Raw genomic sequence first — 14,786 nt, 5'->3', positions numbered from 1 at the left:
ACCACGTTTGATCCTGGTTCTGATTGCGTTCCTCGAAAAATGTATTTATTTTCCGGTATTCGGTTCCCTGAACAGGTTCCAACTGCTGCTTTACTAGTTGAGAACAGAAACCACAGACACAGAGAGAGAGAGACACAGAGAGAGAGAGAGAGAGGTTAAAAGACCAGGATCAGCTAGGGTGCAGTGCCCCTGGAGCAGTTTCAGGGGTTAAGTGCTTAAGGGGCCGATGGCAGAAGACGTGTCCTCTGTAACTGACCTGGAGAGACAGCTGAAGAGGTTGTAGTCGTCCTTGTTGATGCTGCGGTCCACATACATGTCCCTGTCCCTCTCCTGGACAAAGCTACGCTGGTAGACCTTCTACACTGGGCTGCTCAAGCCTGGAACTGGGGCAGGAAATGTTTTAATCAAAATTGTGTTTCACTTCATTCAGTAAAGACTTAAGTAAAATTCAAATGCACATTTTTACAGTACAACATTTAGTCATTTCTCTGATCTTGTGTGTGGACACTGGTGTATGGTTCAGTAAAGCACATTATGAGCATGACTTACATTATTTCTGTGATTCCCCCTTAGTTTCCTTTCTGACCCATAGACACTCAATCGTTGCTTGTCGATATACCTTTCATTCACTCTTCATTTTTCTTCCCTTAAACAGTGTGTTGATATAAACACCTGTTTAATGCAGTGAAGCTTGAATAGGTAAATCATTCTAGTGGGGTGACACAGGCACTTCTTGGAAACTCACACCCCTTCCTTCCAATGTCGTTTACATGATCTAGGACAGACCTAACGGTCAATCTGGTAAATATGGCTACAAGTTAAATGCAACGTATTGGAGGTATCACTCTGTCAAAATAAGAGATAGACAACAGCTGGTTGACTCTGTTTATTTCAAAACCATTTCTCATCAGGAGAAGAAAAAAAATACTACTACAGCGCTGTTACAACTACCTACAGCGCCGTCACGTCAAAAACAAATCTGAAGTCAGATTTCAGCGTTAATTGTTTAATATTTAAACAGTCTCTGTTGTGACAAATGGCTGCTTAGAACAGAAAACCTCCATCCAACCAATACAGGTTAAAACACGACCACACTAAGTGAATGGGAGAGATACAGCGGTAGTGGTTTAAGCACATAGCCCGTTATTGACCCGTGTAATTTCACCAAATCTATTTAGGGTTTCTATGTTCTAAATGAAACCTGCACATAAAACGTGTACTCCGTCCCAAAACGGCACCCTACTCCCTATATAGTGCACTACTTTAGACAACACTATATAGGGAATAGGGTGCCATTTGGGACGCATTCAGAGGCCATCAACAAATTATGATTCAATAAAACAAACATCAAAACGAGGGTCTGGAAAACACCCCAACAAAAGAGAAAGAAAGTCCTAAAAAATAAGCTAATGTAACTGTGCTGCTATCATTGTGAGTGTAATGCCTCACTTTACTTTATGCCAATACACAGAACAAAAATAAGCCCCCCCTTATTATGCTAATCTCCAGAACTTGAAAGAGGAACAAGACAACAGCCAATACAAAATGTGCTTGAAGCAGTTTTTACAATTTAGACTAAAAAGGGGTCTAACAGTGTGAAAACGTAAGACTGACTTGGGCTTTCTAAAAAGGGCCAGCTTCAGTTTGCAGACCCAGATTAAGCCCATTCCTGGACTAAAGAACACCCCTTTCAATGGAAATCCATTTAGCATGCTTTTTCATAAATCTTCTCACCCTGCACAATCATGTTTCAATTCACTAGTCCAGATTAATCGTAGTCCTGGACTAAAACACATGCTCAATGGGAAAATCTCCATAAAAATGCCTCTTACTCCAGGACTAGTTTTATCATCACCTTCTCCACCCTGTTGGTTTGTAGCCTGGGTAAAGGTCTGTTTGTGTTATCATGTCACTCCTTGCCAGTCAAGGAGTGGCAAGAAGCGGAAAGATAGCACAAACAGATTGGTACCCAGGCTAGCTGGTTTGGACCCTATATGTTTAGACGTTGGACTGGTCCAGGTTGACTTTGGAAGGGAGTGGTCCAGCCTCCTCATCCTGCCCCGGCCCGGAGGTGATGATGACCAGAGAGGATGCTGGGTAAGGGGTCAGCAGCTTGTTGTCCTTGGCGTACTCCATGTCTCCATAGATACTCAGTTTCTACAAAAGACAAAGACGTAAAAGTTTGATTTTCAATATTGATATGGATACTTTGGTTCCTTCTTGATTACTACCATCTGTAGGAATGGTGTTAATAAACCACTTAAGTGCACTAAAACCTGTCAGTTGAATAGTTTGATGCACCAAGTCTGGAACCAACAGGACCCTGAACAGCTTCTACCCCCAAGCCATAAGACTGATAAATAGTTAACCAAATAGCTACCTGGACTAGGGCTGTTACAGTGACCATATTACCGCCACACTGGCGGTCACGAGTCATGACCGCAGTCACGGTAATTAGGCTTCTCCAAGCTCTGATGCTGCTGATGGTCATTAGATACCAAACATGTTAACTGCCTGGTACTCAGCACTCTATTGTCCCTTTAATCACTCTGACATCAATGCAAATGTATTCGAAAATCAAATCAAACATTTCACGAGAGCACATGAGCTATGCAATTGTGTGAGAAAACAAAGTTGATGGCCTCTTAAAAAGAGGAGGATCCCATCAGCTTTCCATAGGCTAGGCCTACTTTAATTATTTCTCAACTTTCCTAATATTAAGCAATACAAAAGGAGATGATCGTGGACTACAGGAAAAGGAGGGCCGAACACGCCCCCATTCACATCGACGGGGCTGTAGTGGAGCGGGTCGAGAGTTTAAAGTTCCTTGGCGTCCACATCGCCAACAAACTATCATGGTCCAAACACACCAAGAAAGTCGTGAAGAGGGCACGACAACACCTTTTCCCCCTCAGGAGACTGAAAATATTTGGCATGGGTCCCCAGATCTACAGCTGCACCATCGAGAGCTTCCTGGCCGGTTGCATCACCGCCTGGTATGGCAACTGCTCGGCATCTGACCGTAAGGCGCTACAGAGGGTAGTGCGTACAGCCCAGTACATCACTGGGGCCAAGCTTCCTGCCATCCAGGACCTATATACTAGGCGGTGTCAGAGGAAGGCCCTAAATATGGTCAAAGACAGCCACCCAAGTCATAGACTGTTCTCTCTGCTACCGCACGGCAAGCGGTACCGGCGCGCCAAGTCTAGGTCCAAAAGGCTCCTTAACAGCTTCTACCCCGAAGCCATAAGACTGCTGAACAATTAATCAAATGGCCACCCGGACTATTTGCATTGACCCCGCCCCTCTTTTGCTTTTACACTGCTGCTACTCTCTGTATATTATCTATGCATAGTCACTTTACCCCTACCTACATGTACAAATTACCTCGACTAACCTGTACCCCCTGTATACAGCCTCATTATTGTTATTTTATTGTGTAACTTGTTTTAAAAAATATATTTTTTACTTTCGTTTATTTAGTAAATATTTTCTCAACTCTATTTTCTTAAAACTGCATTGTTGGTTAAGGGCTTGTAAGTAAGCATTTCACGGTAAGGTCTACACCTGTTGTATTCGGTGCATGTGACACATAACATTTGATTTAGCACATTGCTTCGCTTTACAACAGGAGTATTATAGCCTACCTGGCTGGCATGAAAATGAACCACGGGAAAAGCGTCCTTCATTCGCTATTTAAGTGCATAATTGACATGTATTTTTTCCCCCTGCCCCTGTTCCCGAGACAGGCGAATGATAATGGTCCATTCTAAATCAAAACTAATTTCACACATATATTATTTAGTATATGTAAAGACAAGATTAAATTAAGAATAGTCTGATGGGTGACAATATTAGCCTATCACTTGTGAATTATATATTATCACTTGTGAATGATATATTATTACTTGTGAATGATATCTTATTACTTGTGAATGATGCCCAGCGTTTGCAGTAAGGCAAGAAACAGTGAATGCCTTTTTTTGCGACTTTTTCAAATCAGTCGCACACCTCATGTAGCCTAGCTCAGGCTTATATGCTTTGATAAGGTTCGTATCGCAACTAAAGTGGTCAAATAACTTTAAAATGAAGCACATGAATCCCCTTTACAACCGGTGTAGAGCCTAACAGGCATACATAGGCGGCGCGTGAATCAAGTTTGGGGAAGATAATCTTCACCATAAAAATGCACCTTTATAATAAAGCATTATTACATGGATAAAAGCATTTGCGGTCACTTTTGAGAACAGTGTTTTCCCGCTAATTGATTGCATTTTGTAACATTCGCGATTACAGCCTACTGCCGTGTGACATTGCTGCACTTACATAGTTTATCAACATTTTAAGCTAAACGTTCTGATCGGTTGCGTCAGCCTCATTGCTTTTAAAAGTTTTTTTTGATGCTAGTGGTTGTATTAATTTGGGATCTATCGCATCCCACAACTGTCCCAGAGTATGTTTGGAATATTTATTTCTTGCACAGAAGGACAAGTTGACCAATAGAACAGGTCAACTTTTGTACTATGGGGGATAGAAGATTGACATAGGCTGGTGCTTTTGCTGTTCGTTAGGCCTACTCATCAGTTGGCTGAAGAAAAGTAAATGTGGACAGTTCTTCTAACATCTTCAATATGCGCCTCGGAATTGGATAAGAAGGATGGGCTCAGTTGTGTCCTCAACGTGTCTGTCTTCACTTGTAGCCTACTTCGGAGCCGAGATGCCTGTGAGAAGGACGGGCATTGGCTAATAATAATTGAGATATCTGAGAGAGCCATGTGAGTGAGTGGTGCTTCGGTGCACGGCGATTGGCAGCCGGGAGAAGGACATTATAATTATTATATTCAACCCAAGGGCCGCTGCCTTCAGCGCACACATCCGTGACGGTATGACCCAAGCCCTTCTGGCACAAATAACTCAAATTGCCCCGACTGACTAGATTTAGTTACACATTTCAATATGGGATATTTTACCCCCGATCTTGAAAATAAAATGACCATACCAGAAACGTATTTTAGGTCATGGCTGCGAATCTAACTTTTTCTGGATATTTAGTCCGCTGGACTAAAAGATCCGGAGCTTCCGGAAGCTTCATGTGCGGATCACGTTCTGCTCATGTGTATGTACTCTATGCGTAGAGAACAGGCTACTCAGACGAATGGTGCTCGTTTAATAAAAGTTAGATCAAAGCTGAATCAATGTCTGCAAGATCACAATGATCTCAGTATTCGACCTAACAAAACCAAATAGCATAACGTTATTGCAAGACGAAAACACCACCACATTCAATCGCGAATGATCATTTTTACCGGTGAAACATCCCATGCAGCATCTGCATAGGAACCATTTGATGTCAGTCAGTTTCACGGGGATATACATTTAGATCTTCTTGAGTTATAGTGTTGTTTAAAGTAGCCTACAGTATTGTTTTGAATGATGTAGCCTTAAGTGAGTGACATTTTAAGATGGCGTTAACTGTAGCATAGCCTCCCTGTGTATTTTGCCTAGTGGTGCGCGACGTTGAGTTTTGGCCACGTGAGAGAAAAATGCTGTGGTTTTTTTTTTGTCTTCCAGTAATGTTACACTAGTATGCTACTATATTGGGTTATGTAGAATACTATCATAATGTGACCTTGCAGACATTGATTCAGCTTTGATCCAACTTTGTTAAAACAAGTTGGCTACCTAAGATCATACGCAGAAACATGTCATCGGGTCTAACGGTCGTGTCTCATCGAACTGCGCATGTACACGCCGTCAAATCAAAAAGGCACTCTTTCGTTATTAAAGTTGTTTTTGGCAAAAAATGAAAGTGTCAGGTTTGTCACTTCCACGAGGTTGGATTAATAACATGTTCAACTACTTAAGAAATTGGCCTCGAATCTAGGTTGCGAAATTAACAACTAAGGAAGACTTTTTCACTTCTCTCATTGACTTCTTAATTAACATTTTTACATTTTTGTCATTTAGCAGACGCTCTTATCCAGAGCGACTTACAGTTAGTGAGTGCATACATAATTTTTTTATACTGGCCCCCCGTGGGAATCGAACCCACAACCCTGGCGTTGCAAACGCCATGCTCTACCAACTGAGCTACATCCCTGCCGGCCATTCCCTCCCCCTACCCTGGACGACGCTTGGCCAATTGCGGCCGGCTACGACAGAGCCTGGATTAACAACTAAGGAAGACTTTTTCACTTGTCTCATTGACTTCTCAAAACACCAAACCCCGACCTGGTCTGCTTTGTCCTGTTTCGCAAGCGTTCCTGGAAGTCTCGCGATGTTGAGCCCCTGGGTTTAGAAACTCTGTGGTACGGTACTGCATTGTATAGCCTACAAACACCTCTGCTAGCTGCCCCATGGTGGCGAGTCTAAATATCATTCAATCAAATTCTCCTGCTGCAGGATTATTTTCCTCCTGTGACGAAATGGGTCAAATTAAGATCTGACATCTGTACCCAGGTTAAGTGGAATTCATGGGACCAGAGCCGTTGCTAGATAGCCCCTTTTTTGTTGTTGTTGTTGTTGCATTTATGCAAAGATGGGATATTAGAATCCTCCTTCATATTTTTTTGACCTAGGGGGAAGTTACCTCAGCAGGGACATATTGGTCAACAGCGGTCGCCACGGTAGCACAGCAGATCCAGATGAGAACCAGAATAGACATGATCAGAGTGGTGGTCAGGATCCAGCCCGGGAGCCAGGGGTTCCTAGACGGAGGAGGAGGGGCGGGATGTCAAATTACACATCAATGGAGTCATTCAATCAGGAACAATGTGTTTCCCCAAAACACTTCCTTCTTTCCATCTTAGGTTCTCTTTGGTGATATAAACGTGGGACTCTATTTTAGCACCGCCTCCTGCTTCTTTTCATTTGCATATCAGCTTCATTTCCTGATAGACATACCTTCTAAACCTAATAAGGTTTGTGCAGAAGACGTGTCCTCTGTAACTGACCTGGAGAGACAGCTGAAGAGGTTGTAGTCGTCCTTGTTGATGCTGCGGTCCACATACATGTCCCTGTCCCTCTCCTGGACAAAGCTACGCTGGTAGCCTTTGTACACAGGGCTACCCAGGCCAGGATCTGGAGCGGGAGAGATGGACGTGTTTTCATACCAATTGTGTTTGTTGTTGTTGTTGTATTACACAGTAAGCATTGTGATTGTGTACAAGTTCATACGTAAATCCCAAATGCACACTCACAGCATTTTGTATTTTCAGTTTGTCAATTTGCTAAAGATTTTTTTTGTTCTTTATCAAATCAAATGTTATTGGGTCGCATTCACATATTTTGCAGATGTTATCGCAGGTGCAGTGAAATGCTTATGTTTCTAGCTCCAACAGTGCAGCATAACTAACAATACACACAAATCCAAAAACAAAACATTAAGAAACATCAGAACAACAATGTAAGTCTGGAATATACATACATACATACATACATACATACATACAGTACCAGTCAAAGGTTTGGACACACCTACTCATTCCAAGTTATTTTCTTTTTATTTTTTAAACTATTTTCTAGATTGTAGAATAATAGTGAGGACATCAAAACTATGAAATAACACATATGGAATCATGTAGTAAGCAAAGTGTTAAATCAAATATATTTTATATTTGAGATTCTTCAAAAGTAGCCACCCTTTGCCTTGATGACAGCTTTGCACGCTCTTGGCATTCTCTCAACCAGCTTCACGAGGAATGCTTTTCCAACAGTCTTGAAGGAGTTCCCACATATGCTGAGCACTTGTTGGCTGCTTTTCCTTCACTCTGCGGTCCAACTCATCCCAAACCATCTCAATTGGGTTGAGGTCGGGGGATTGTGGAGGCCAGGTCATCTGATGCAGCACTCCATCACACTCCTTCTTGGTAAAATAGCCCTTACACAGCCTGGAGGTGTATTGGGTCATTGTCATGTTGAAAAACAAATGATCGTCCCACTAAGCCCAAGCCAGATAGGATGGTGTATCACAGCAGAATTCTGTGGTAGCCATGCTGGTTAAATCACAGACAGTGTCACCAGCAAAGCACTCCCACACCATAACACCTCCTCCTCCATGCTTTACGGTGGGAAATACACATGCGGAGATCATCTGTTCACCCACACTGCATCTCACAAAGACACAGCGGTTGGAACAAAACATTTCCAATTTGGACTCCAAGCATTCCTCCAGACCAAAAGGACACATTTCCACCAGTCTAATGTCCATTGCTCGTGTTTCTTGGACCAAGCAAGTCTCTTCTTCTTATTGGTGTCCTTTAGTAGTGGTTTCTTTGCAGCAATTCGACCATGGCCGGTGTAGGCCGTCATTGTAAATAAGAATTTGTTCTTAACTGACTTGCCTAGTTAAATAAAGGTTCAACTTTATTTTTTATTAAGGCCTGATTCACACAGTCTCCTCTGAACAGTTGATGTTGAGATGTGTCTGTTACTTGAACTCTGTGAAGCATTTATTTGGGCTGCAATTTCTGAGGCTGGTAACTAATGAACTTATCCTCTGCGGCAGAGGTAACTCTGGGTCTTCCATTCCTGTGGCGGTCCTCATGAGAGCCAGTTTCATCATAGCGATTGATGGTTTTTGCAACTGCACTTGAAGAAAATTAAAAAGTAATTGAAATGTTCCGTATTGACTGACCTTCATGTCTTAAAGTAATGATGGACTGTCGTTTCTCTTTGCTTATTTGATCTGTTCTTGCCATAATATGGACTTGGTCTTTTACCAAATAGGGCTATTTTCTGTATACCTTGTCACAACACAACTGATTGGCTCAAACGCATTAAGAAGGAAAGAAATTCCACAAATTAACTTTTAACAAGGCACACCTGTTAATTGAAATGCATACCAGGTGACTACCTCATGAAGCTGGTTGAGATAATGCCAAGAGTGTGCAAAGCTGTCATCATGGCAAAGGGTGGCTATTTGAAGAATTTCAAATATATTTTGATTTGTTTAACCCTTTTTTGGTTACTACATGATTCCATGTGTTATTTCATAGTTTTGATGTCTTCACTATTATCCTACAATGTAGAAAATAGTAAAAAATAAAGAAAAACCCTTAAATGAGTAGGTGTCCAAACCTTTGACTAGTACTGTGTGTTATCATTATATATATATATATATATATAGATGGGTGTAGACAGTATATGAATTGAAAAGGTGTGTACAGCAGTAGTTATATAGGATGAGCCTTGACTTGAATACAATATATACACATATGAAGTGTGTAAAAGAGTATGTAAAAATTATTAAAGTGACTTGTGTTCAGTGAGTATGTACATGTACACCGAGTGTACAACACATTAGGAACACCTGTTCTTTTCATGAAATAGACTGACCAGGTGAATCCAGGTGAAAGCTATGATCCCTTATTGATGTCACCTGTTAAATCCACTTCAAAATCAGTGTAGATGAAGGGGAGGAGACAGGTTAAAGAAGGATTTTTAAGCCTTGAGACAAGTGAGACATGGATTGTGTACGTGTTCCATTCAGAGGGTGAATGGGCAAGACGAAAATATTTAAGTGCCTTTGAACGGGACATGGTAGTAGGTGCCAGGCGCACCGGTTTGGGTGTGTTAAGAACTGCAACACTGCTGGGTTTTTCACACTCAACAGTTTCCCGTGTGTATCAAGAATGGTCCACCACATCCAACAAAACTTGATACACCTGGGGGGAAGCATTGGAGACAACATGGGCCAGCATCCCCGTGGAACGCTTTAAAACACCTTGTAGAGTCCACGCACCGACAAATTGAGGCTGTTCTGAGGGCAGAAGGGGGTGAAACTCAATATTAGGAAGGTGTTCCTAATGTTTTGTACACTCAGGGTATATGTACATAGGGCAGCAGTCTCTAAGGTGCAGGGTAGAGTACCGGGTGGTAGCCGGCTAGTAACAGTGAATATGATGAAGACGACTTACATTTCGTCTGTGGTTCTCCCCCGACTTCCTCTTTCTGGAGCTCAAACGCAGGAATAAACTGGATCTGTGGTTCGGTCTGTCAAATCAAATTACGTACTCAGGTTACCCAACAATTACCTACCCAAGTTCAGTTAGTCAATTAGTGCCTGCCAGTGGCAAATGTGCAACAGGAAAAGTGAAAAACAATCCTAAAAGGGAGTGTCGGCTTGGATGAATAGGGTTGGAGTCGCTCCACAGAAGACGCTACCTGGAAGATGACCAGCTTCCCGTCGTCAGCCTGGAGATAGAAGGTCCAGGAGGAGGACATCATGTTATGGGCCTGACTCATGACATCGTCCCAGAACCCTCTCACCAGAGTCAAAGGGTACAGCAGGTGGATGCGGGGCATCATGGCCAGCAACTGGAGGATGACAGTATTATGGGGTCAAGGGTCAAAAGCACATCCCAGTTCATGGGGTCTGGTAGGAATCACATAGCCTGGCCCCAGATACAGTGCCTTTGTAAAGTATTCAGATCCCTTGATTTTTCCACTTTTTTACATTACAGCCTTATTCTAAAATAGATCACATTAAATACATTCCTCATCAATCTACACACAAGACCCCATAATGACAAAGAAATGTTTGCAAATGTATTAAAAATAAAAAACAGAAATACCTTATTTACATAAGTAGTCAGACACTTTGCTATGAGACTCGAAATTGAGCTCAGATGCATCCTGTTTCTATTGATCATCCTTGAGATGTTTCTACAACTTGCTCGGAGTCCACCTGTGGCAAATTCAAATGATAGGACATGATCTGGAAAGGCACACACCTGTATATAAGGTTCCACAGTTGACAGTGCATGTCAGAGCTTAAACCAAGACATGAGGTCGAAGGAATTGTCCATAGCGCTCCGAGACAGGATTGTGTCGAGGCACAGATCTGGAGAAGGGTATCAAAAAATGTCTGCAGCATTGAAGGTCCCCAAGAACACAGTGGCCTCCATCATTCTTAAAATGGAAGCAGTTTAGAACCACCAAGACTCTTCCTAGAGCTGGCCGCGTGGCCAAACTGAGCAATCGGGGGAGAAGGGCCTTGGTCAGGGAGGTGGTCACTCTGACAGAGCTCTAGAGTTCCTCTGAGGAGATGGGAGAACCTCTCAGAAGGACAACCATCTCTGCAGCACTCCACCAATCAGGCCTTTACGGTAGAGTGGCCAGACGGAAGCCACTCCTCAGTAAAAGGCACATGACAGCCCGCTTGGAATTTGCCAAAAGGCACATAAAGACAAGATTCTCTGGTCTGATGAAAGCAGGATTGAACTCTTTGGCCTGAATGCCAAGCGTCACGTCTGGAGGAAACCTGGCACCATCCTTACGGTGAAGCATGGCGGTGGCAGCATCATGCTGTGGGGAGGTTTTTCAACGGCAGGGACTGGTAGACTAGTCAGGATGAGGAAAAGATGGTTCACCTTCCAACAGGACAATGACCCTAAGCACACAGCCAAGACAACGCAGGAGTGGCTTCAGGACAAGTCTCTGAATGTCCTTGAGTGGCCCAGCCAGAGCCCAGACTTGAACCCGATCAAACATCTCTGGAGAGACCTGAAAATCGCTGTGCAGCAACGCTCCCCATCCAACCTGACAGAGCTTGAGAGGATCTGCAGAGAAGAATGGGAGAAACTCCCCAAATACAGGTGTGGCAAGCTTGTAGCATCATACCCAAGAAGACTCGATGCTGTAATCACTGTCAAAGGTGATTCAACAAAGTACTGAGTAAAGGGTCTGAATACTTATGTAAATTTGATATTTTAGTTTTTTTAAAGTAATACATTAGCAAACATATCTAAAAACCTGTTATTGCTTTGTCATTATGGGGAATTGTGTGTAGATTGATGAGGAAAAAAACAATTTAATCCATTTTAGAATAAGGCTGTAACGTAACAAAAAGTCAAGGGGTCTGAAAACTTTCCGAAGGCACTATGTTTGTGCTTTCCTGCCAACTTTTATGGTCAATGGTGCAGGACTTGGCTATACATCACAAACAGATCTGGGACCAGGCTAGATGGGCTAGCCAGTTGGCTATACAGCACAAACTGATCTGGGACCAGGCTAGATGGGCTAGCCAGTTGGCTATACAGCACAAACTGATCTGGGACCAGGCTAGATGGGCTAGCCAGTTGGCTATATAGCACAAACTGATCTGGGACCAGGTTAGATGGGCTAGCCGGTTGGCTATACATCACAAACTGATCTGGGACCAGGCTAGATGGGCTAGCCAGTTGGCTATATAGCACAAACTGATCTGGGGCCAGGTTAGATGGGCTAGCCGGTTGGCTATACAGCACAAACTGATCTGGGACCAGGCTAGATGGGCTAGCCAGTTGGCTATATAGCACAAACTGATCTGGGACCAGGTTAGATGGGCTAGCCGGTTGGCTATACATCACAAACTGATCTGGGACCAGGCTAGATGGGCTAGCCAGTTGGCTATATAGCACAAACTGATCTGGGACCAGGTTAGATGGGCTAGCCAGTTGGCTATACATCACAAACTGATCTAGGACCAGGCTAGATGGGCTAGCCAGTTGGTTATACATTTTTATTGCACCTTTATTTAACCAGGTAAGCCAGTTGAGAACAAGTTCTCATTTACAACTGCGACCTGGCCAAGATAAAGCAAAGCAGTGCGATAAAAACAACAGAGTTACATATGGGGAAAAACAAAACATAAAGTAAAAAATACAACAGAATTTATATATACAGTGTGTGCAAATGTAGCAAGTTATGGAGGTAAGGCAATAAATAGGCCATAGTGCAAAATAATTACAATTAGTATTAACACTGGAATGATAGATGTGCAAGAGATGATGTGCAAATAGAGATACTGGGATGCAAATGAGCGAAATAAATAACAATATGGGGATGAGGTAGTTGAACTATAGCACAAACTGATCTGGGACCAGGCTCCCCTCCCACACACACACATTCAGATGCTCCAAAACACAGGCCTGTTGTTATTGGTTAACAACATTTATATTCCAATAGGCTGTCTTCAGTCTATTTTCCTACATATCACCCAGTTCACCAACAATATTTCCGTTGTCAATATTGGTCTTCAACAATCAATGGCAGTCACTTGAGTGTGTTTGACGGAGCGGCGTAGCACACTACCTGCTCTTGTTTTTGTACCTGCTCTTGTCTTTGCTCAGCAAACGGTAGTTGACTCTGGCAGCCCAGGTTGCAGGCAAACTGCTCATCTGACTGCCTGTACGCTTCATGACAAGCTGGGGAGAACCAGGAAGTAAAAAACAAACAGGTTACAGAACAGATGACACAGACATTGTCTGGCTAGTCTCGTGGAACCAGAAGACTGTCTAATTGGTGTAATGTCTGGCACCGATTTTAACCACCGTGAAGAAGTGTACCGGTGGCGTTCCTCAATAATTTAGTCAAGACAGATTGCAGATGGCAAGGACACATGATTGGGAATGCCCTGACGAATTGAGGCTGTTTTGAGGTCAAAGGGGGGTGCAACTCAATATTAGGAAAGGTGTTCCTAATGTTTGGTATACTCAGTGTACTTTGTAACTTGTCACTCCATGTTGTTTTCTGAATCAAATGGGGCTTAGGTGGTGGGTGTGGCCAATGGCACGGTCCTCCTCTTGGCTGCAGACATATTTTTTGGGGCCGAGAGAGAATTTTACAGTTGTAACGCTAATTTCCTGCAATCCTACAAAAAAATCTATGGCTTATTCCGTGTTCTTATGCTATCCGAGTAGCTCAAATTATAACTAAATCAATGGGGGCCCCAAGCCATGACATTTTTGATTCTCCTACAAGGACACCCTGATTATTATCGTATTGACGACATTATGAAGCCTGATTCTGTAGCAGCTGGAAAAGTTACCGTCTTTTGTTTTGACTTCGTACAAGCCTCTGGAGCTGATGTTTAGGGAACATTTGGTACTGTCTGATTAGAATTTAAAAGGGCCTGTTTCCAAGAGGCCCGTTAGACATTTTATTTGCTTCTGCTCTGGAGGTTCTCCCTGAATTCTTCTAATAAACCTTTTGGTTCAACTGAAAATTCCCTTTACAATAGCATTATCTGTTTTCTGCACAGTAGTCTATGTACTTAGCTGGCAACATGACTATCTGTTTTCTGCACAGTAGTCTATGTACTTAGCTAGCAACATTACTATCTTTTGAAGACATTGCATGACAATCTTACTGGAGTCACACTCGACTTTAGTTTGGTTCAGATCCTCGCTGTCGCCCACGAACTGGCAAATGGAGAACAGTCGACAGCCTCTCTGACAGGCGTACAGTTCCTCCTCCTACAACACAAACAAACACAGTCATGAACAGGACTGAACCAGTATCTTTGTGCTCTCTAACGCTCAGAAAGCTCCGATTCAAACTCCCATTCACCAGCTCTGCAAGCGTTATATTGTTAAAATACGTTCGTTGATCACCAAATACGGAGTTTCGCTGAGCAACTACTGTAATCTACATTTACTCCCGTTACGGCCAGCATGTACTTGCCCCCAAAATTACGTAATAAAAATGTAACGTTAAGTTACAAACAACCGGAAAAAAATGCCTATTCGGCACCTCCAATCTGAATCACTAATTACAGCCACGCAGTGGTCGGAAGTCTACAACAGCTAAATACATTGTAGGCGCCGCAGAGGCATTTTTTCGGTTGTTAGTACATTTTTGGCTAGTCCTCTTCTAAAGGACAACGTTTAGTGTATCCACCGTTTTTCGGTATAGTAGACTTGCTTAGTTAGCAAAACGACAAACATGCTACTAGCTAGCTTCCAGCAACTCACCCGAGGATATGTGTGCAAACTGTAAGTCATTTGACATGTCTTATGGCAAGA

The 14,786-nt window shown here is 42.8% G+C and overlaps 1 protein-coding gene across 2 annotated transcripts in view; it reads right to left on the bottom strand.

The window, feature by feature from the left end:
* Window positions 1–871: 871 nt before the first annotated feature.
* The window catches only part of tmem59 (transmembrane protein 59), a 14,087-nt gene continuing 172 nt past the window's right edge, over window positions 872–14,786 (bottom strand). The window contains exons 1-8 of one of the 2 annotated variants that reach the window (XM_041842429.2): window positions 14,736–14,786; window positions 14,132–14,237; window positions 13,075–13,187; window positions 10,165–10,317; window positions 9,918–9,993; window positions 6,954–7,080; window positions 6,590–6,707; window positions 872–2,157 (exon numbers count right to left, since the gene is read on the bottom strand). The exon at window positions 14,736–14,786 is cut by the window's right edge and continues 172 nt beyond it. In XM_041842429.2, the coding sequence (XP_041698363.1) occupies window positions 1,999–2,157; window positions 6,590–6,707; window positions 6,954–7,080; window positions 9,918–9,993; window positions 10,165–10,317; window positions 13,075–13,187; window positions 14,132–14,237; window positions 14,736–14,786 (903 nt within the window). In that variant the 3' untranslated portion in view covers window positions 872–1,998. The remainder of the gene's footprint in view (window positions 2,158–6,589; window positions 6,708–6,953; window positions 7,081–9,917; window positions 9,994–10,164; window positions 10,318–13,074; window positions 13,188–14,131; window positions 14,238–14,735) is intronic. The other variant, XM_041842430.2, reaches the window with a different exon arrangement.

Source organism: Coregonus clupeaformis, chromosome 21 (assembly GCF_020615455.1).
Source record: "Coregonus clupeaformis isolate EN_2021a chromosome 21, ASM2061545v1, whole genome shotgun sequence".
Taxonomy (NCBI): domain Eukaryota; kingdom Metazoa; phylum Chordata; class Actinopteri; order Salmoniformes; family Salmonidae; genus Coregonus; species Coregonus clupeaformis.
This window is presented reverse-complemented; position numbering and strand designations above follow the sequence as displayed.